The 22,545-nt window shown below is 49.4% G+C and overlaps 1 protein-coding gene across 1 annotated transcript; it reads left to right on the plus strand.

Moving 5' to 3' along the window:
* Window positions 1-507: 507 nt before the first annotated feature.
* On the plus strand, window positions 508-16,159 carry LOC120242350 (zinc finger protein 77-like). The gene is made up of 4 exons (XM_039248059.1): window positions 508-566; window positions 9,347-9,473; window positions 13,067-13,124; window positions 13,541-16,159. The coding sequence occupies exons 1-4, from the start codon at window positions 564-566 to the stop codon at window positions 14,646-14,648; spliced, it is 1,296 nt and encodes a 431-aa protein (XP_039103990.1). The 5' UTR covers window positions 508-563; the 3' UTR covers window positions 14,649-16,159.
* The last annotated feature ends 6,386 nt before the right edge of the window (window positions 16,160-22,545 follow it).

Here is a 22,545-nt window from a genome sequence, read left to right on the forward strand (position 1 = left end):
GTGCACCGTCACCCCGTGTCAACCACGAACACAAGGTCACCAGACCCTTGTGTGCAGTCGCGTACCGATGGACTCTGGACTAGGAAGGCCCCGCAGAGAAAGGGAGTCGGGTTCCCGGGACAGAACAGGAGGCAGGCGGCTCAGGCGGCCCAGAGCGAATTTCGCCGAGAGCCACCTCCTCCCCGGAGGATCTGACAGGTGTGCGCCGTCAGCCTGTCACTCAGGGGGCAGGAGGGGGGCCCGGGGGATCTGTCCAATATGCGGCCGCAGGGGCGGTGCCAGGATTCCCCTCCAATCAGAACGGGAATCACCGCAGGCTGTCCTGTCACAGTGCAGAAGTGACGAGGGTGTTACTGTCCAATCAGCTTCTGGGGTATTATTTGTGAAAATCATCCAATCACGTTACAAAAACTGAAGGTTTGGCCAATTAGGGCCCGGAGCCTGTACACCATCCAATCAGGCCCAAGCCAGAGCCTAGTGGGCGTGGCTCTGAGCCCCGGCGGCGGGCGCGCTCCGCTCCTGCGCAGCCCCAGGTGCGGCTGTGGTCGCCGAGCAGCCCCGAGATGGTGAGTGCGCGGCCGGGACAGGACGGGACCAGCCGGGACCCGGTGGAAGCGGCCGCGGCGGGGTGGCCCCGGCTCCGGGGGTCCACCTGGGTCCTGGGTGGATGGAACTGGAACGGGAGGCTGGGGGAGGGGGCAGGGGAAGGTCTAGGATTCGGGGGTCACAGGTAGACACTACCCAGGTGAGCTGTCACCTGAAGGACACTATGTGCAGCAGTAAGGAGGCCGCAGGGAACCGCTTCCGACTCGGCGGCTCCCCAGCGGGGACGGGTGGGTTTCTTGTACGGAGGGTGAGGGTGAATAGTCGGAAAGCGGGGCTTTGTCGGGGGCAGACGAGGCGGGCCTGAGGGGGCGCAGACCGAGTTGGAACGCGTGTCTAGGAAGCACGCGAGCAGGTTGCTGGTCGGGAGGCCGGCGCCGCCCCCGGGGCTGGGACGCGGGCGTTAGGATCCGGCAGCGGGCGGTGTGGCCGTGGGGCCGGGGCCGCGCGCGCGGAGGGAGCAGGCGCACGCGCACGGGGGCCTGGGCTGCGCGGCCGGGGCGGGAGTGCGGGGCTTGGTCACTCTGCACACGGCACGGAGTCTCCCCGGTTTGGCTGTGTCCTGGCCTGGGGGGGACGGTCAGCCTCTGCGGCCCCGCTGTCCCTTAAAGTCTTCGGGGGTGAGGTTGGTTTTTTGTTTTTCCCTTTCGTTGTAACTCAGACCCGGACCAGGAAGTTGTGCAAGGAGTGTACTGGGTAGTGGAGCCGGGGAGGCGTAGATGTGGGAGGAGAGCGGGGGGCCTAAAACGATTGCTGTTTCTGGGCACCCGTCACCCGCTGGGCTTGCGGGGGGACCCACGGTGGACCCGTCACCCAGCCAACCTGAGTCCTGCTCACTGACGTGGGAAACAGGCAAGCTGTGGGCACAGCAGAAGCTAAGGACGCACCCCCCACTCCCAGCAGGTGGGGAAGGTGTGACCGTCCTCAGCCTGTCTTAGCTGCGCAGGAATGAAGGACAGAGGGAAACAAATGGTTAACGAATAGGGATCAGAGTCTAGCAGGATGTGAGTCTCCATCCACTTACAAACTTCTTAGGAAATTATAGGGAAACAGAAATCTGCAGAAACCTATGGAGTCAATGTCCTGGAGCCCCAATGTCACCCTCCTCTCCATAGGATAGAAAATCCCCTGTGATCCATCCCTCCTCACAACCCAGTGCAGCTCTTTCTGCCCAGGGTCCTGGCCCCGTGCTGTAGTAAACCAGCTTTTTGCACCAAAGACGTCTCAAGTATTTTTTTCTTAACCCTCCCCACCCCCCATTCCAAAACCACATCAGCTCCTCCACGAGGTGAAACTGCACCACACTGAGCTGCAAGTAGCAGGAAGAAAACTTAGCAGCTGATAGGGATTCAGAGGATCACAGGGAATGACTTCCATAGTGCCCGGAGGGAGGGTGGATTGGCTCCTCTGGTTTTGGGCTGGGCTGCATATTTAGGTGGGGAAGCCTTGTCCCGTGTGGGGTGTGCCTGGCCAAGGATACAGTATCTGTGCCTTGTGGCTACAGGCTTTTCCCCAGTGTGTGTCCTGTAAAAGAGGCTTGCTCCTCCCCCCCTCATTTAGTGTGACAATGAGGTAAAGGTTATTTCCTGTCACTCCAGAGGTCTCTCCAGGGCCTTCAGTTCAGGCTGGAAGCAGGCTCCTCAAACTGGTCCAGGAGGTCAGGCCCCTGGAGGGCTGGGGAGGGTGGTCACTATTGCACCAGGGGCTTCTTCCTATCATTTGATGAGTTAAGAGGAAAGCTGGAAGTGACGGCTTTGGGAAACATGTGGGGAAAGGTCTGTCAGTACAAACACAAGGCTTGGGGTCTAGCTGGTGACAGACCTGGGAGATGACCTCAAATCTGCGCCTGGCTGAGGACGATTTATCACAACCACTTCCACCAGGGACCGGCTCCCATGTCAGGGACCCTCCAGTGAGACAGCACCGGGCTTGGCTGTTCTGCGAGAGGGGGATGGGCAGGAGGCCCGCGTCAGGCTGGGGCCCTGCGGTGGAGGAAGGCCTCCTGGGCTCATGCCCCTAGGGCCTTGTTCCTCAGCTCAGTGGGTGCTCAGAGTGTGGGCCCCCCGCAGTTCAGCGCCCGTGGGGGGGGGGCAGTGGCCTGGGTAACGTTTGGGTAGGAAAGGGGCGGTGGTGGACAGTTGCTCAAACCGGTGTCAAAGGGGAAAACCGAAGTAAGGAGAGACGTGTATTGAGGAGAATGATTCCTTCGAGGGGGGAGGGGCTGTTGCTGGGGTGGCAGGGACCAGGCGGGGCTGTTGGATTTTGTTCAGGGGCTACAGTGACAGGGTGGACGCTGTGAGCATAAGACCTGAGTGTCTCAAGAGTCGTGTGAAAGGGAGGAGAGGAGTGTTGGAGGCCGGCTCCAGCAGGCCCAGGCGTCCCTGAAGGATGGACGGTGTCGGCAAGAGAGAGAGTGAGAGAGGCCCGAGATTCTTTCTGATCACCAGCCAGGCATCTCTGTCTTGTCGGTTTTGGTATCTTTATTTAAAGGTTCAGCAACAACATGAAGTCAGAGAAAGGAATTTCTACAATGGGAGGCCTTTTGCGATAACAAGTTTTTAATATTCTGCTGAATTATTCCCAGTCATAGTGAATTGAAAACCAAGGAATTAACAGGATGCTCTTAGTGAAAAACAGGATAACATATAGGTTAAGTTGTGTATAGATAAGCTAGGAGTCATTCTGTCTGGCTTTCAAGAGGATGACTGTTTCTGAAGTGGTTTGTTTGTGGAAACTACCATGGGGGCCCTAAATGTGTCCGTCTTTGCATCTGGGTTTATGTTTGAGCCGCTCTTATCTGTCCTCATCCCAGCTGCCAGCGTAAGGGGGGTGTTTGTGGAATGTAGGCCTTGAGGAAGGGACTGCTATGCTTCACCAATTAGTAAGTTCTGTTTTGTCTTTATCTGTACCTTAGCTCTAAATTAGGCTCTTTTGACATGGGGCCAGGCTCAATTGTAACTCTTGTGTTTTTCACCCCCTTTATGGTCTGAGTCTTGCATCTGCTAGGCTCATAGGAAGAGCCTTTTGAGAATCATCCACAGAGCTTTCATCTAAAATCTCTTTTGTAAAGGCAGGAATATGCTTTTCCTTATGAGGTATCTGTTCAGAATATGGGTCTGATATGGAATATTGTGAGGCCCGGTCAATACCAGCAGGCTCATTTCCAACATGAGCCAGTAGTAGTAGAAAGAGGTATCAATTTTCATGGCAGAAGCTGTGCAAACACTCCCATTTCCTTGCTGTGACTGTTATCCAGTGAGGCCGGTGTGGCTCCCAGCAGAGGAGGAAAGACACCAGGCGTAAGCAGGTGTGGTGCTGACGCGCACGTTCCCTGAGGCCAGCCTGTCCCCGTGTCCCCAGGAGGGGCTGTGTGGGGCTCAGGCTGAGACAAGCCCACGTTCAGGGTCTGGAGGAGGAGAGAAGCTAAACCAGCGGGGGAGCAGCCGGCACGTTGTGCCCCTTGGTCATGGGGACGCGCAGCTGAGCTGATGGTGGATGAGGCACAGTGTGGATTGGGGGGGGTGTCCGCGCGGGGCCCTGTCGTGGGTGAACCCGGGGACGTCCCTGGGAGGCTTCTCCTGGTCTGACGGGGGAGGGGCCCTGTCTGCAGCCTGCTGGTTCCCAGACCCCAGCGGGGTGGGGGAGGGGCTGCCTTCCTCCTGCCCCTGAGGTTTTCCCGGGAGCACAGGGCTCGGTAGGCGTCTGGTGTCCCCTGTCCCCTGTGAGCAGCGCTGTCCCTGTCCAGCTCAGTGCCGATGGCCCTGTCTTCTGCCAGCCTCAGGTTCAGCAGGTGTAAACGCCTGAGTTTCTGCCTCCTTCCTTCCCCTTCAGCGCAGAGGGTAGTTAAGTGTGTCACGTCGTTCCTGTCCCTGCTGACTCGGTCACTCTGGGCTTCATCCAGAGAATGTCCCCTGGGGACACGTGTCTCAGGACAGAAATCGCCCTTCTCCCTTAGGGTTGGGGGCACAGGCGGGGGCGCCGCACCTCCATGGCAGCTGGGTGGAGTCACAGACCACACACATCCTGTGAACTGAGACAGGTCACGTGTAAGGGTACCAGGTCCCTGTTCTCTGAAAGGGAGAAACCGCTTCCATTCGTGTGACCCGCCCAGAGCCCTGGGGCCGCCGCTCCCACTGTAGCCCTGAGCGCAGGGTGGAGGCCGCGATGCTGCACCCGGTTGTCCCCACGCCAGGTTGGGGTCCTCAGGTCACTCAGGTGACCCAGGGCGCTGAAAGCCGGGGTCTCCCCTGGGCTGGGGACCAGTGGTCCCCCGAGCTGGGCCTGGTGGGAGGTGAGGGAAGGTGTGTGGGGTCTCTCGCCTGCAGGTGGCCTCCAGCCCCCGGGAGGAGTGTGGAAGGCGCTGTGGCCGCCCAGACAGGTCGCAGGGCCCGAGCAGGAGACGCAGTGCAGGGCGTGACTTGGGGTCGCCCTGGGTGGGGGGGTCTCCCGAGGACTGGTGTTGGCATCATCCGTGGGGCTGAGGGGTTAAGTGGCATCTGTGGAAACGAATTCTGTGCAGGTGAGACTGAAGGAAGTGCTCCTCGGGGTCAAGTGCTGGTGGGAGGGTCATGAACGCAGAGCGTTAGGGGTCAGATAATAGCCTGGGAGGATTTCCTCCCTGGTGAGAATTGGGGCTCCCGAGGAGGGGGCCAGGGTGTGTGGAGCTCAGGGTTTAGTCCCCTTGGGGCTCGGGGTCCCCTCAGACCTCCCCGGTGGACCCGTGTCAGCAGGGAGAGCTGAGTCCCCATGTGGGACCGGGCCTGACCCTCTGCCGTGGGGCGCCGTGTGCGGTGTGGGCGCCGTGGGCGGCTGATCTGATAGGCTCTCGCTGCCCTTGGAGTCCAGCATGGGTGACACTGTGAGCATTTGTCCTTCAGCCATACCTCTTTCTGCAGCTTTCCGTGTGGTCACCCCCAAGCAGCGTGTCACTTGCCTGGGTCTCTGTTGCAGGTGTGATGGGGGATTCTTAGCTGTGCCACCGGTGACGTCGTGGCTGCCGTGGGGCTCCCAGGGCTTGTCTGTGTCACTGGGGCGGGTCCCTAGGGCTCGGGTTGCCTGGTGAACCCCTTCAATCCTAGATGTTGGGGTGTGGGGGTCCCCAGTTCATGTTTTCCTTCTGTCGGCTCTGCTGCTGCCAGCAGTGTGGCCTCGTCTCCAGGGTAAATGCCCCGTAGGCTGCATTTTGCAGCTCGCGAGTCAGTTGCAGGTTAGCAGGAAGCAGGTGCAGAGTGTGAGCCTCACGTCGGTGCTGGGTCCTGTCACTTGTGGCTTCCTGTGTCCAGCTCGAGTGTGTGACATAGGGTGTCCTTGACATCACACGTTGGATTTTCTGACTCCCCCGGGGCTGAGCATTTCTCCTGGGCGGATCCCTCTTCTGTGGAAACCTTTCCAGCGTGTTGTCCCCTGTAACTCACACGTCTGCTTCCTGATGTTCTGTTTCCTTCACGTCCTGTGGACATTCGTGCTGTTTCTTTTCTGCGTGTTGTGAGTGTTCTCTCCCGGTCAGGGTGTATCACCTCTCTCTGTCTGCATGGATGGACCCTCCACGTTGTTAGTGGACTTGAACTTCCCTGTCTCTTCCTTGTAGACGACCTTCATTTGTTCTGTTAGAAAACTCCTCCATCATTCAGTTCACAGTCACACATGCTGGAACTTTCTGTGTGTTCCACTTGTTTCCACGAGGGTGAATCACAGGACTCTGTTACTGTCTATGAGCTGATGATTTCTTTTCTCCCTTAGATAACTAGTCTTCTCTGGTCCTGTGTGTTCCATTGTCCCTGTCTCTGCCACTGCCCCACGGCACCTGCCTGGTAATCATCCACTTGCCTAAATCAGAAGTGCCTGAAATCTTCCCTTTATGAATTTCTATTATGGGATTGGGTGGCAAATGGGAGATACTTGTCCTGCGAGATAAGAGCTTCCCCAAGTACATCCTCCAGTCCAAGGTAAGGAATGTGACCCCATCCGTTATTCCCATAAGTCCATGGTTAATCCAACAGGGTGGGGTACACTGTGGCTTTTAGGGAGTGATTTTGAGCTTCAGAGAAATGGCTTTGAGATCCCAGTCCCACAGGATTGGTCAAGGCAATAGTTGAGTCAGGCAGCTGTTGGGGAGCCCTTCCCATTTTCCAGCCGTTCAAATAATCCTCCGTCCCTGGGTCCTGTTATTCTCCCCCCAGAGTAACAAGCAAGGAGATTGTCTGTACATGAGCTGTATGGCAGCTTCTCTGAGGCTGACCTCAAGTTGTTCAGGAGCAGTTTTTAGGACTTTAGGGAAAAGGACAGTTTGGGTTAATGCCTTTAAATCAAGAGAATGGAAGATGGGACCCTAGTTTGGAGAGCTGTAGCCAGATATTTGGGGAAACCCGGAAGAATTCAGGACTTAGTCTGGTTTATAAGAAATACTATCAAAGTCTAATACCTACAAAGATGTGTTATGTAAACATGGTTATTTTCTCTGAATTCTCTCTCATTTCCAGAGATAGCAAAATGGAGGATAATTGATTTGTAAAACAAGTCCAGTTTTAACAAAATGGTCTAATTACTTACAAAAGCTCAAAAAACAGTGATTTGCCCTATAAGTTTTTCAAAAAGCCTCCTTTGCTCAAAGTTTTTATAAGGAATCTCTACATTGAACTTTTAATAGCCTCTCGAGGCCACAAGAGAAGCCAAGTCTTTGTCATCAGACATGACATGTAGATTTGTGTGATTTCCTCTTCTCGAGGTCCCCAAACTATCCTGAGGTTTCCGGCACCTGCTGGGAGCTGACGTTCCTTACTCACCTGGTGAGGCTGCTGGGACCCTGTCAGCGGGACATCAGGCCAGCATTTCCAGGGGGCTCGATGGCCTCCACAGAGTCCACCTTAAAGCCGCCGAGCTGTCTGCTCATTTCTGACTCTGTGCGGCTCTCCGTCAAATCGGACGTTCCAGTCCGAGCCTTGGTAAAGTGACCAGTGTGTGCAGCCGTGTCCGTTACAAGGAGAACAGATTCTCACTGCACTTGTGCAGAAAGGAGGGGAGGACTCCGCCCTCAGCCGTGGAGGAAGGTGTCTGCTTGTAGATCAAGTCAGCAGCTGCAGACACGGGGACTGAGGGGCTGAGGGGGACCCGGCAGAAGCAGGGCGGCGACACCGGCAGCACCGGGTCCCAGCTGACCCTTCACACGTGCGCGGTCACCCCGGCCGAGCTGCCATTGCCAGCTGTGCCGCTCGTTGGGAACAGACCTTGGGAACAGAGAGGGGAGGAGGGGAAGGGTCATTCGCCCACACCGCCCCGAATGGTCCGACCTTGTTCCCCTCCGACCTTCAGACCATCCCGGGGAGCCCCCTCGGATAGAGAACGTGGGGTGCCCGACAAGCACTGTGGTCACTCCTGCCAAAGGGCCGAAGGAAAGGAGAGGGAGGCAGGGATCCCCCTGAAGGGCGGGAGGGGAACCCCTCAGCCTGGGGGGCGAGGGCGGTCCCATAGACTCCCCTGGGGCTTGGGATCCTCGCCAAGGAGCACCCTCAGGTGGAGGTTGTCACGTGCCCAGATTGTACTGGAGCCAGCCCACACGGGAAACTCCCCGGAAATTCCTAGAACGTCCCGGGAGAGGCCCAGGACAGCAGAGGGTCCCTGTGAAGGCCGTCAAATGTGGGGCGACCCGATGAGGTGGAGGCCGCAGCTCAGGGGGTGAGAGAGTCCCCCCGAGGCGGACAGAGGAGCTGGGGGTGTGCTGAGTCCCCTGCACGGGAGCAGCGGGCAGGGCAGCAAAGGAGAGACCTGCTGCCGGGAGGTGGTGCTGGGGGGCTGTGGTTATGGGGGCCGTGAGGGGGCGTGGGCACCTTTGGGATGCGCCCCGTGTTGGGACCTGCGCCTGGTTGTAAGTACCCAGGGGTCAGTTAGGGACAGTGGCCTGGTCGAGGCAGGTCCCTTAGGAGCCTGTGTGTATTCAGCTGTGTGCTCACTGTGCACCCTTTGCTTTGCTCTGTGTACTTCCATTGCTCAGGTGTGTTGCCTGAAAGCAGCCTGTACACTCTGATTTTTCTTCCTCTTCATAGTGACCGGTGGCTCTGTCCCCATCAATCCTTCAGGGACTCTTCCTTCTAGTGCCACTTTTCTTCAGTTCTGGGCCCTGGGTTAAATGTTTGACAGGCCCTACTGACTTCCAAGTTTCTTGTGGCTCCAAACTCATCTTGCACACCAGGTGTGCCAGGCGCCCGGTGCCTCTCCTGTGTTCATGCCCGGAGTCCACCTAACCCAGGGAAAGGGTCGTGTGCCTCTGTTGGGAAAAGAGGGGACTCTCCCAGTCTCCTTGACCTCGTTCCTTCCCGGGTAAGAGCAGCGCTGGGATCTGAGTGTCCACAACGTCCTGACATTCTGGCCGGTTCTTGGAGCTGACGGGGCAGGATCATCTTTGAGCAAGACAGACGTGTGTCCTCCGATTTCTGTGTTGGTCGCATGAATGTGTCATGTTCAGTCTGTACAGTAGTGTCCACTCACACCTGTCTCCGTGTAAATAACCCAGGAAACTGGGCGTGTGTGAGTCTGTGTCAACTGCTGTCATCACCCTGCGCTTCACGTTCCAGCCCTTCCCGTCCTGTGCGCACTGCAGGGGACCTGCTTGCGTGTTGTCACTATCTACTCACGTGTGACTCAGGGGTCCTAGGAATGGAGGGCAGCTCCCTGCCTGTCACCCTTCATCCTCCCACACACACGGGTGAGGATGGAGCTTTGCAGCAATGGAGTGTGTGGTATGTTTCAGGCCTCTGTGGTCTTTGAGGATGTGGCTGTGAAATTCACCCCAGACGAGTGGGCTTTGCTGGATCGAGATCAGAGGAAGCTCTACAGAGATGTGATGCTGGAGACGTGCAGGAACCTGGCCGCCGTGGGTAAGGACCCTTACACTGGGCAGGTCCCTGCACTGGTCTTTTAAGGAGGGAGATGGAAAGGTCAATATTTGCACATATTAAAACTGTACATAGAATATCCTTAAGACTTCACCAGTTAGTATTAGAAGTAATAAATTAAGTTAGAATAGTTGCAGAACACAAATTAATGTTCCACAGTGTTACATTTCTATATTTACTACCTAGTAGCTGAGAAATTAACAATTCCATGTTCAATTGGTTCAAAAACAATATAATACTATATTCACAGTAACCAGGAAAGTTGAAAGATCCGTATTCTGGCAGGTATAAAACATTTAATGAAAGACATTGAAGATGATACAATAAAGGGAAAGCTATACCATTCTCATGGATTGTATGGGCTAATTTTTTTGAAAATGCCCTTACTATGAAAAGCACTCCACATATTCAGTGTAATCCCTATCAATATACTAATAGTATTTTTGAGGAAACTAGAGCATGATATTTTAAAATTTGTATGAAAACAGGGGCACCTGGGTGGCTCAGTCGGTTAAGCATCCGACTTCAGCTCAGGTCATGATCTGACGGTTTGTGGGTTCAAGCCCTGCATTGGGCTCTGTGCTGACAGCTCAGAGCCTGGAGCCTGTTTCAAATTCTGTATCTCCCTCTCTCTCTGACCCTCCCCTGTTCGTGCTGTCTCTCTCTCTCAGAAATAAATAAAACATTAAAAAAAAAAACAACTATTTTGAGAAAGCATACCAGAGCTGAAGGTATAACAGTCTCAGAGTTCAAACTGTACTAAACAAAACAGTATAGTACTGGCACGAATACGGAAACAGTGACCAAGGCAACAGAATAGAGAGTCCAGAAATAAACCCATGTTTATATGGATAAAAAATCTACAAAGAGGGGCGCCTGGGTGGCTTAGTTGGTTAAGCTTCCGACTTTCTCTTAGGTCATGATCTCACGGTTCGTGGGTTCGAGCCCCACGTCGGGCTCTGTGCTGACTGCCAGCTCAGAGCCTGGAGCCTGTTTCAGAGTCTGTGACTCCCTCTCTCTCTGACCCTCCCCTGCTCATGCTGTCTCTCTCCTAGAAATAAATAAAACATTAAAAAAAAAAATCTACAAAGAAAGAGCTAAGGGGGCATCTGGGTGGCTTAGTCGGTTAAGCGTCCGACTTTCGCTTAGGTCATGATCTCGTGGTTTGTGGGTTTGAGCCCCGAGTCGGGCTCTGTGCTGACTGCCTGCTCAGAGCCTGGAGCCTGTTTCAGTCTGTGACTCCCTCTCTCTCTGACCCTCCCCTGCTCACGCTGTCTCTCTCTCTCTCTCCTAAAAATAAATAAAAACATTAAAAAAAAAAAGCTAAGAATATAAAATGGGGAAAAGACTCTCTGTTCAATAAATGGTGTTGGGAAAATGAGGCAGCTACCTTCAAGGAGATGAAACTGGACCAGCTTCCTACCCCTCACCTGAAAGTACACTCAGTATGGAATAATCACTTAGGTGTAAGAGTTGAACCCATACAAGTCTTCAGACAAAACAGAAGTGCTAAACTCATGGACATCAGCCTTAGCAATATTTTTGTGGAATCATCCCTTCAGGTAAGGGAAACAGAAAGAAAAATAAGAAATTGAAAGAGGAACATAACAGACATTTTCCCACCGAAAATATGGAGATGGTCCCTTGACACAGGAAAAGCTTCTCCTAATCCTCAGGGAAATGCAATTCAAAACAACAGTGAGCTGTCCCTCATCCCTCACAGCATCCAGAATGGCTAGTATCAAAATGTCAGGAACAAGTGTTGGTAGCGGTGTAGAGAAAAGGATACTCCCTGTTGGTGGGATTTAAATCGGTGGAGCCAGCTGGGCAAAGTGTTTGGAAGTTGCACAACAAAATGAAACACAACAGTAGCATATAGTTCATAATTCCACTTCTAGGTAGTTCCCCAAAGTAAAAAACCCAGCATGATTAGATGTGCACCCATGCTCATTGTACTGTTACTCACTGTGCTCAAGGTAGGGAAGCAGCACAGGGGTCCATCAACAGAAGAATGGATAATGAAGGTGTAGTATCTATATATAAGGAATTAACACTCAGTAATACAAAAGCAATGAATTCTTGTCATTTGTGACAACATGGATGGACCTAGAGGGTATTATACCAAGTCAGTAAGTCAGACAAAAGACAAAACATGCTACGTAAATGTGAAATCTAAGTGACAAAATGAACAAACAACAGATAATTGAACAGACTTGAAATTGTAAAGAACAAATTGGTGTTTGTGAGATTAGAAGGGGGTGGAGGGTCAGGTGTAATAGATGGAGGGGATTGAGAGGTACAGATTTGTACTTATTTAATAAATAAGTCATGGGAAGGAAAAGTAGAGCACAGGGAACATGGTCATTAATTTTGTAGTTTTGTATAGTGACTGCAATTACACTTATTATGGTGAGCATTTTGTAATGTATGTAATTGATGAATCCCCATGTTGCGCACCTGACACAAATATATAGGTCAGTGTGCTTCTACCAAACAATGAATGAATGAATGATAAAAAGTCCCACAATTATCCGTCATCAATGACCTTCAGGACTAAAGTCAGCCCCCATCTTCCAGATTGCTTGGTGCCCTTCAAATCCTCCCTCCTGCCGAGCTCTTCTCAGGGGCAGGGCAGCAACCACACCATCTAGTCTCCGAGTGGCAGCTGGGGCAGCACCAGCAGGCTCCAGTGAGAGTCTGTGTTCCTTCTGAAGAGGCCAACCCTTGGTTGGACTGGGGTATACAGAAGGGATTAGCATTTGGACATGTCCATTAGAAACATGACTCAGTCTGTCTTTGAGAAGAGTAATGTCTGCCATTCACCTGGCTTCCGTGTTGGACTTCACGTCCATCATCGCCCATGTGGCCAGTCTTTCTGTCTTCTTGTAGAGGTAGGGTGTGGATGTGTGTGTCTTGCCCAGTTTGTTCCTACTTGGCTTTTCTTTTTCTTTTTTTTTCTTTAATTGTTTAATGTTTTTTTATTTATTTCTGAGAGAGAGAGCATGAGCAGGGGAGGGTCAGAGAGAGAGAGAGAGACACATAGAATCTGAAGCAGGTTCCAGGCTGCGACCTAGCTGTCAGTACAGAGCCCGATGTGGGGCTTAAACCCACAAACCGTGAGATCATGACCTGAGCCAAAGTCGGACCCTTAACCAACTGAGCCACACAGTGCCCCTACTTGGCTTTTCTGGTAATACTTATCTCCACATTAGTCTCCATCTATTTTGAAGTATTTCTCAATGCACGGGGTGCCATTTCCTACACTTTCTCTATTATTGCCAAAATCCCAAGTCACCAGGGTCCTCAGAATTTTTTACTCACATGACCATTCTCCCTCATGAAGTTCATTTACATTTCAGGATCGGTATATGAATAGAAGCATTCATATGGTCTGTTTTCTTACACATCAGGTCATTTCCAAGAAATTCAATTAAGCTACCAATTCTTGTAGTTTCCCCTAGTCAAGGTAAAATAAGTGAGTCAAAGATTCAGCAGAATACTTGGCAGAATGAGCCTCTGTGTGAAGAGAAAACACTAATGTCTACCAAAAAAAATGCTTCCTGTTCTGTTTGTAGAGGAGCAGAAATTTCACAGCAGTGGAGATCTGAGCCGAATACAGGAAGGGCATTTGAGGTGAGTGACACTTGCAAGGAATGATCGGGGGACGTTGGCAGTTGTGAGACTAAGTTGAAATTAAGGAACAGCAGTAAACCTAGCTCAACAATCGTGTAGTCGATTTTTTCACATGATGAAGTTTTTATAAATGCAGTCTACATATCGGTCAACTGAAAAACAATTCAGTTGGAAACAATGGTCAGGGAAAACCATATTTAAGAAGCCCTGAATGTTAGGACCGTATTTGAGTCCTCAGCCAGCGCAGTAAGTTTGTACTATTTTGTAACCATGCAGACAGTGCCCCAAACATACTCCTTCACTAAAACTCTCCATCATGTAGCCCAATAATGATTGGACTAACATTAATAGCTCATTAATAACGAGATTGCTTCTAATCATTATTCCCTAACCGTGTGCCTTCCTATATTGAACAGAAGTCCTTTGGTGGAAGGTGTCTGTGAACATATTGAAGGAGATCAATGTGGAGAATCCCTGAACCCGGTTACAAGTCTTACTGTGCGTGAAGGGCGTCCCACTGGAGGCAAATCCTGTGAATGCGCTAAGTGTAGAGAAGCCCTCACAGACGGTTCCTTCCTTGAGAAGCCGGAAAGATCTCAGCCAGGACTCAAACCTAGTCCCAGTGAGGAATGTGGGCCAGCCTGCATCCCCGTCTTGAGCCTCAGCACTCACATGGACGCAGACCTTGTAGAGAAACCTGGTGAAGGTCAGGACACTGGGAGAGCATCTAAGACATCGAAATGTCTCAGTAATAAAATATCTCTGGAGTGCCAGAAATGTGGAAAAGCTTTCACTTGCACATGTTCCTTTCTGGGCCATGTGCGAAATGACTGTGGACAGAGTGTCCATACGTGTGACGTGTGTGGGAAGACCTTCTTGTATCTCTCCTTCCTTACACGTCATGTGAGAACTCACACTGGGCTGAGAACCTCTCAATGTCAGGAGTGTGGGAGAGTCTTCCAGTATAAGTCATGTTTGAAAAAACACGTGAAGACACATGCTCAGGAGAAACCCTATACGTATCAGCCGTGTGGGAAAGCCTTCCCTGGTCAGCAGTCCTTTTTAGAACCCATGAAAGGGCACACAGGGGATGGACCCTGGGAGTGTAAAGTGTGCGGGACAACTTTCAAGATACGTGTACATTTTGAACGTCACATGACCACACACAACGTAGTGAAACCCCATGAATGTCAGGAGTGCGGCAAAGCCTTCAGGTATCACCCAGAGCTGCAAGTACATATGAGGACACACACTGGGGAGAGACCCTATGAATGTAAGCAATGTGGGAAATCCTACCGGAAGCATCATCATATTAAACGACACATGTCCACTCACAGTACAGTGAAACCCTATGAATGTCAGGAGTGTGGCAGAGCCTTCGGGCATCAATCATACCTGCGAGTACATATGAGGATACACACTAAGAAAAGACTGTATGAATGTAAGCAATGTGGACAAGTCTTCCGGGACTACACAGACCTGCGAGTGCATATGGGGACACACACTGGGGAAGGACCCTGTTAATGTAAGAAATGTGGGAAAGCCTTCCGGGTGTATACTCATTAAACGTCACATGACCACTCAGTGCAGTGAAACCCTATGAATGTAAGGAGTGTGGCAGAGCCTTGCGGGATCACCCAGACCTGCAGCTACATATGAAGACACACACTGGTGAAAAACCCTATGAATGTAAGGAGTGGGATAACTTTCAGATATCGGAATCTGTGAGAACATCTGAAGACACACAATGGAGAGAGACCCTATAAATGTCAGCACTGTGGAAAAGCATTTAGTCGTCACTGTACCCTTGTGCTACATACTGAGAATTCACAAAAAGATGGACACTTGGAAAGTAAGGAGTGAGAGGAAACTTTCAGGAAGCATCGACCTTTTGAATGTCACTGAACTCCACACGATGTGATGAAACCGTGTATATCAGGAGTGTGGCGGCGCCTTCAGGTGTCCATCACTCCTGCAGGTTCACGTGTAGTCACACGCTGCGGAGAGACCTTTTGAGTGTACGGAGTGTGGGAAAGCTTTCAGTCAGCTGCAGAATTTTCAAGGTCATTTGAAAACACACAGCGCAGTTAAACCCTATGAAGGTAAGAGGTGTGGGAAGGCGTACAGGTTCTCATCTCTTCGAGTGCACATGAAGCAACACCCTGGGTGAGACCTTGACACGCCCCCGCTCCTGCAAGAACACGTGAGGCTGCACAGTGGACAGTAAGCCTTTGTATGTAAGGACTCTGGTAAGACCGTCCAGAGTCCCAAAGACCTGCAAGTAATGTGATGACCATCGGTGGGCAGAACCTTATGAATGACTGCTCTGTGGGAAAGCCTTCAGTTGTCCCTCTTCCCTTGGAGGACACATGTGAATGTAAGAACCATGGAAAAGCCTTTAGGTATCTCAGGAATCTGTGAGCACAGACACACTGTGAGAAAGCATTTACTGTCCCTTCAGGTCTTAGTGAAAATGCGAGCCAGTACAATGGAGATGATCCTGAATGGACACAATTTCGAGAAAATCAGGTATACAACTTCATGTATTTTGTTCATGAAAATTCAGTCAGGAGAGAAATCTTTTCATTGTTGTGGATATGGTTTTGAGTTTCCAGGTGCCTCTTCTTTGGTTGGGATCCTAAGTGTATGAATTCCTAGTTCGTGTCACTGATAGGAAAACTGATGGTTTTAAGTGGCCTTCGTTGTCCTCTACGTCTGTACAACCTAGATGTTGTTATCTCAGACTTGAAGTAATGACACAGTTATGTACAACGTGTTTCTTTTCCATTTCAATGTCTTTGGACCCGGAGGTGATAAAAATGTGTCTGTTGTTGCTATGTACATACAACTTTGTATACTTTTACAAAAAAAACCTCTTGAATTATATGTTCCAAAATGTTCCTGTTAAGTTTTCTTGACGTGAGACCCTTCATTGTTGGAAGTTCTCTGTTCTCTGTTGTGATACTGGGATAATCTGATTTTGTGTCTCGTCTTCTTTACAGGTTATATTAATAAAAGATGTATTTTCACATCAATTCTGTCTTTTTCTTCAATTAAAAAATTTTTTTTAATATTTAAGAGAGAGAGAAAAAGCAGGGAGGTTCAGAGAGGGAAACAGAGTCTGAAGTGGCCTCCAGGCTCTGATCTGTCAGCACAGAGCCTGATGCGGGGCTTGAACCTACAAACTGAGATCATGACCTGAGTTGAAGTCAGATGCTTAACCGACTGAGCCACCCACGCGCCCATTTTTCAACTTTTAAAGTTATAATACCGGTTTAGCTTTTGTGGGATTCATTATTGGTGTCTGGTTGATTTTGTTGCAAATTATGATTTCGAAGAACATCCCTTTGGACCACGACTCAGGTTTGCCATTTTGTTTCCATGAGGAGTGATTGTAGTGGAAATACCAGTGGGGTGCTTTCCTCTGGCCACCAGGAGGTAATATCTGGAAAGACTAGTACACTTAATATCAGATCAGCTGATCAAAGTATTCCATCTGATAAGTTCTGGACATTAGTACCTTTTCAGTTTCTTATTAGGGGTAAAAACACTTCATTGTTTCCATAATATTATACAGTTCTGAGGTACCCCAAAGGCATTCCAACTATTGGACGAAATGTTTGTGATGTTACTCTTTACTATGGTATTTGGTCATAAAATGATGTGTAACTCATCTTGTTGGACTGTACATCAAAGGGAAAAGTATTGGCACCTCAATACCTTTAAAAGGATTTGCAAGGCACTTAGTTGACTAGGTCAGTAGAGTGTGCTATTCTTGGTCTTGGGCTGTGAGTTTGAGCCCCACATTGTGTGTAGAGGTAATTTAAAAAAAAATTAAAATGAAATTTTAATTTAAAATAAAAGGATTTGCAAAAGCACACCCAAACTATATAATCCTCTGTGACTACTGGTGTAGTCCTGGAGGTCTTTGAGAAAGTCAGTATCTTAGGCGTATTAATATACTACAGTCATCTTTATGACAAAAGTCTTGAGTATATATGAATTTTAAAAGTAAACCTGAAGGGGGGCGCCTGGGTGGCTTAGTCGGTTAAGCGTCCAGCTTTCGCTTAGGTCATGATCTCGCGGTTTGTGGGTTCGAGCCCCGCGTCGGGCTCTGTGCTGACAGCCAGCTCAGAGCCTGGAGCCTGTTTCAGATTCTGTGTCTCCCTCTCTTTCTGACCCTCCCCTGCTCACGCTGTCTCTCTCTCTCTCCTAGAAATAAATAAAAAACGTTTAAAAAAAAAATAAAAAAATAAACCTGAAGGGAAACAACCTTAAAATCGTAATGAACCTGATTTATGGCCAAGAAGATAAGAGACTTTCAACTAAGAATTGTCTCATGAGAAATAGCAAGACAGATTTAACAACCCCTAAGTGGAATGGGATATTTTGATGAAATCTCCCAGCCAATGAAAAGTAAAGAAAATTACATCAATATACAGGTGGTTTTTTAAAAAATGATTAAGGAGGTTTTTCTGGGCAACATGCAGACACACTTGTGTTTGACTAAACAAATGCACGCTGTTTTTAATCACAATATAAAAAGTGAACACTTACTGAGTTTCTTGGCTTCAGCTCCAAGTAAGAGAAATCTCCCACATCCTGCCTGACATACGAGGAAGGTGCTTGTTTCTCACACAGAAGGATAGAACCGTACAGACAACAGTGCAGTAGAGGCTCAGAGGCCCTTGTGCTTTTTAGCTGCACCGTTTTATCTGTTGTCCTAGAATCAAGATCCCTGGTCTTCCACAGTGAGAGAATGGGTGCTTGCCTGCAAATGATACCTTATACAAATGTGGCTGGAAGACGGGAGCCAAAGCACCAGAGACATTCAACAAGCGTGACAGTTTAAATCTGACTCGGAGGGGCGCCTGGGTGGCTCAGTCGGTTGAGCGTCCGACTTCAGCTCAGGTCATGATCTCACGGTTCGTGGGTTCGAGCCCCGCGTCGGGCTCTGTGCTGACAGCTAGCTCAGAGCCTGGAGCCTGCTATGAATTCTGTATCTCCCTCTCTCTCTGACCCTCCCCTGCTTTCTCTCTCTCTCTCTCTCTCTCTCCCTCTCTCTCAGAAATAAATAAAATGTTAAAAAATAAAATAAGTCAGTGGTTCAGGGGACACAGTGGGGCTGGATGGAAAACCCACAGCTGTGGCTTTCTGACCATGGAATCTAATCCATGATTGGGGGGTCATAGAGACATGAGTGGAAGGCAGGACTGCTAAGAAAATAGAAGGGGAAAAGTTAGTGTTTGGTTTGGTCCATGCTTGATCGACAGGCTGCTGGTAAGAACTGTGGGCTGCAAGCGTGTTGCCAGATAAGCTCCTATGCGTTTGTCCATGTGTATGGCGACCCCAACACTAGACTAGGGCTTCTTCACCTCTGCTTTCAATACTCAGACTACCAGTGAGTTGTCACCTAGAATCAGGAATACGGGGATTCTGGGAAAAGTGGCTGTTGGCCTTACCCACAATGAAATAATTCAGCAGAACCATAATTGTCTCCGTGTAGATTTCAGTGATCTTTCACAGTAGCATGGAAAAATGGAGTACAGTGAAGGGCCATAAGGAAAAGGTATATAGATCCCGTAAAATGGGAGAACATACTTGCAAATCACAAATATGATAAGATTTTATCCAGAATACACAAAGAACCCCTACATCTGAATAAGAAAAACTTGAGGGGCACCTGGGTGGCTTAGTCGGTTAAGCGTCCGACTTTCGCTTAGGTCGTGATCTCGCGGTTCATGGGTTCGAGCCCCGTGTCGGGCTCTGTGCTGACGGCCAGCTCAGAGCCTGGAGCCTGTTTCAGTCTGTGACTCCCTCTCTCTCTGACCCTCCCCTGCTCACGCTGTCTCTCTCTCTCTCTCTCCTAGAAATAAATAAAACATTAAAAAAAAAATTAAAAAAAAAAAAGAAAAACTTGAGCCTGTTAGAAAGCAAAATCTTCAATAGACATTTCTGGGTTTTTTTTTTCTAATGTTTATTTTTGAGAAAGAACATGAGCAGGGGAAGGGCAGAGACAGAGGGAGACACAGAATTTGAAGGAGGCTCCAGCCTCTGAGTTGTCAGCACAGATCCCGACACAGGGCTCTAACCCACAAACAGATCATGACCTGAGCCAAAGTCAGACACTTAACCAACTGAGCGACTCAGGCGCCCTTAATCTTGAAACTTATAGCAGACACACCAGGCCCCATAATGTGAGGTTATTCCTATAAAATATGCAGAATAGGGAAATCCGTAGAGACAAGTATTTCATTGGTGGCCATGAGACATGGTTTCATGGTTATTTGGCCTTTAAATTTATGTTGAAAAATGAAATATAAACCACATACCATTGCACTCACTTTTTAAAAAAAATATTTTTTGAAAGTGACAGAATTTGTTTTATTTTTATTTATTTCAAGACAGAGAGCAAGCATGGGAGGGACAGAAAGAGGGAGAGAGAATCCCAAGCTAACTCCACACTGTCAGTGCAGAGCCCAACGTGGAACTCAAATTCATGAACTGGGAGATCATTGCCTGAGGAGAAGTTGGATGCTTAGCCGACTGAGCTACCCAGGAAGCCTAGACAAATTACATTTTAAACAAAAGAACTGGAACAAGATGAATAAGGGCATTAGTTTATAATTAAGTGGTTTATCCATCAAGAAGATCCAACAATTATAAATATGCTCCCAAATTGGAGGCTACCAGATAAAGAAATCAGTAACAAACATAAAGGAACTCGTTGATAATAATATAATGGTAGGGGACTTTAACACCTCACTTATGGCAAGGGACAGATCATATAAGGAGAAAATGAACAAAGAAACAGTGGCTTGACACACTGGAGTGGATGGACTTAACAGACAATTTCAGAACAATTCATCCTAAAGCAGCAGAATACACATTCTTCCCAAGTATACATGGAACATTCCCCGGATAGATCATGTACTGGGTCACAAATCAGCCCTCAAGAAGCACAAAAAGATTGTCAATGCTATGAAACTTGAAGTCAACCCCAATAAAATTTTGGGAAGGCCGCAAATATACGGAGATTAAAAAACATCCTACTACAGAATACATGGGTTAACCAGGAAATTAAATAAGAATTTTAAAATTACATGCAAGCAGAGGAGGGTTAGATGGCGGAGAAGTACGGAGCTCCGTGCATTGCACTCGCCCCCATATCTCACACGGAAAAGATCTGAAGCCATAGGAAACCTTACAGAACCCAAGAGATTGGGAGAGAAAGGACGCAGAATCCACTGAGAAAGCCTTCTAACGTGAGTGCGAACCGGGGAAGATAAAATCGGGCAGGGATCGGAGACTGGAGGGACGGGGCGATCCCCCTCCGCGGGGAGTGAGAGGGGAAAAAGAGAGAGTCCGAAAATACTCAAGATGCGGTGTCTGCCGCTGGGAAACAGAAAACCCTCCGCTCGGGGCACAGAAGGACGGTGCGCTCCCCGCGCGCAAAATCATCCCGGAGCGGCTGCACCGCGCGGGCACCGCTCCTTTGTTCCCTGGTGCTCCCGGCGCGGCTGGCTTCCTGGAGGAGCGAGGGCGGACCCCCCCCCAACCCCCCGAGCTGGCTGGAACTCTAGGGGGAAGGCGAGGGGCTTAAAACTGGGAGATTTGCCTGCGCGTTCGTGTTTCGGGTGGTGAGACACAGGGGACCTGGTTTCTCTCTCTCCAGCGGCCCCGCGCGCCCCCCAGGGAAGCCCCCGCCCAGGCTCCCAGCCCCACCTGGAGGACGGGGAGCAGCGGCTTCTGGCTCCGCCCCCAGGGCCAGGCCAGACGCTTGGAATTGCCCCGAGGGCATCGCCTACCGCAGTTTCAGTCGCAATTTCAGTCGGGCTCATGGAAACTAGCCTGGCCTGGGTTAAAGAGCACGACCCACCCGGCCCGGGAGTTCACACGCCCAAAAAAGCGAGGTGCAGCGCTTGGCTCAAGAAGGGACTGGGGAACCGCCGCCATCCTCCCCACAACCGCCCAGGCAGAGCTCCCGCCTGACGCGCTGGATCACACCACGCCCATCCCTGCTAGAGAGCTGCCCTCCTCCCCCTTTTTTTTTTTTTTTACCCTTTTTCCCTGAACACTGACCTGATTAACATTGTCACGGCTTGCTTAAACAGTCACAACTAGTCCATTCTGTAGATGTAAATTCTACACCTACGGACATTTTCATCTCTTTCTCTCAGGAGTGATTAGACTATATAGTTTCTCTGGATAATTCCAGCACCCTTCTCTCACCTGTCCAACCATATTCCACCCCTTAGCTCTTTGAAAAAAGCTCCTTATCCCTTCTGCCTGTTCATTCTATTTCCAATTTTGCCTCATCCCCACCCTGTCTTCTCTCTCTTTCTCCCTGCTCTTCAACCAGCACTGCATACACCGGGCTATTTAATTGTAGGTGGGAAATCCGGTTATATGCTTTAAACCGTTCTTTGTCCATCGGTTTTCTTCTTTTTTCCTTTTCTTTTCTTCTTTTTGACCTTTTTATGTATTTTTTAATTTCCTATTATTCACCTTCCCTCCTCCGTCTTTTCTCTTAACTTTTTCGTTTTCCCTCTCGGTTTGCATGTTAGTTGAATTTGTCTGTGCGTTTGTGTGCTCCTGCTCCCTGTGTGTTTGTCTGTCTGTCTTCTTCTCCAGGGCTACCTCAAGAAATAAGCCAGAGTACACAAGGTGGAGAGTCCCAAATATCACTACGAATAGGAAAATAAAATAACCAAGGTCCCAACAAGAGATACCATTCAAAAAAACACTCTCTGAAAGGATAGGCCCTGGACAAAGAGTCTTCTTGGATACAGCAGCGCTCACAGGTGCAGAGAGCATAACAAGTCTTTAAAATTAACAGGAGCGAGAAACCTAACTAAAATGACGAAACGAAAGAGCTCCCCTCCAAAGAAACTCCAAGAAGAAATGACAGCTAATGAACTGCTCAAAACAGATATAAGCAGCATAACTGAACAAGATTTTAGAATAATAATAATAAAAATAATAACTAGGCTTGAAAAAAACAAAGGGAACATCAAAGAAACTATGGCTACAGACAAAATGGAAAATAAAAATAGGCATGAAGAATTAAAAAATGCAATAAATGAGATACATAATAAATTAGAGGCCTCCAATGCACGGATTGAAGAGGCAGAAAGGAGAATAAGTGATCTAGAAGACACCATTATAGAAAAGCAAGAAGCTGACAAAAAAAGAGACAAACTGATCCAGGAACATGAAAGAAGAGTTCGAGAGCTCAGCGATAGAAAAATCAAGAAACTGATCCCATTCACAATTGCACAAAAAACCATAAAATACCTAGGAATAAACCTAACCAAGGATACAAGAGATCTGTATGATGAAAACTATAGAAAACTTATGAAGGAAATTGAAGAAGTCACAAAGAAATGGAAAAACATTCCATGCTCATGGATAGGAAGAA

Source organism: Hyaena hyaena, unplaced genomic scaffold (assembly GCF_003009895.1).
Source record: "Hyaena hyaena isolate Hyena2069 unplaced genomic scaffold, ASM300989v1 scaffold_302, whole genome shotgun sequence".
Lineage (NCBI taxonomy): Eukaryota > Metazoa > Chordata > Mammalia > Carnivora > Hyaenidae > Hyaena > Hyaena hyaena.

What these genes read in the sequence shown, in the direction of transcription:
- LOC120242350 (XM_039248059.1), top strand. An exon ending in CAGGAACCTGGCCGCCGTGG is followed by an intron (nt 9,474 to 13,066) that starts GTAAGGACCCTT and finishes TTCTGTTTGTAG; the next exon opens with AGGAGCAGAAATTTCACAGC. An exon ending in ATACAGGAAGGGCATTTGAG is followed by an intron (nt 13,125 to 13,540) that starts GTGAGTGACACT and finishes TATATTGAACAG; the next exon opens with AAGTCCTTTGGTGGAAGGTG.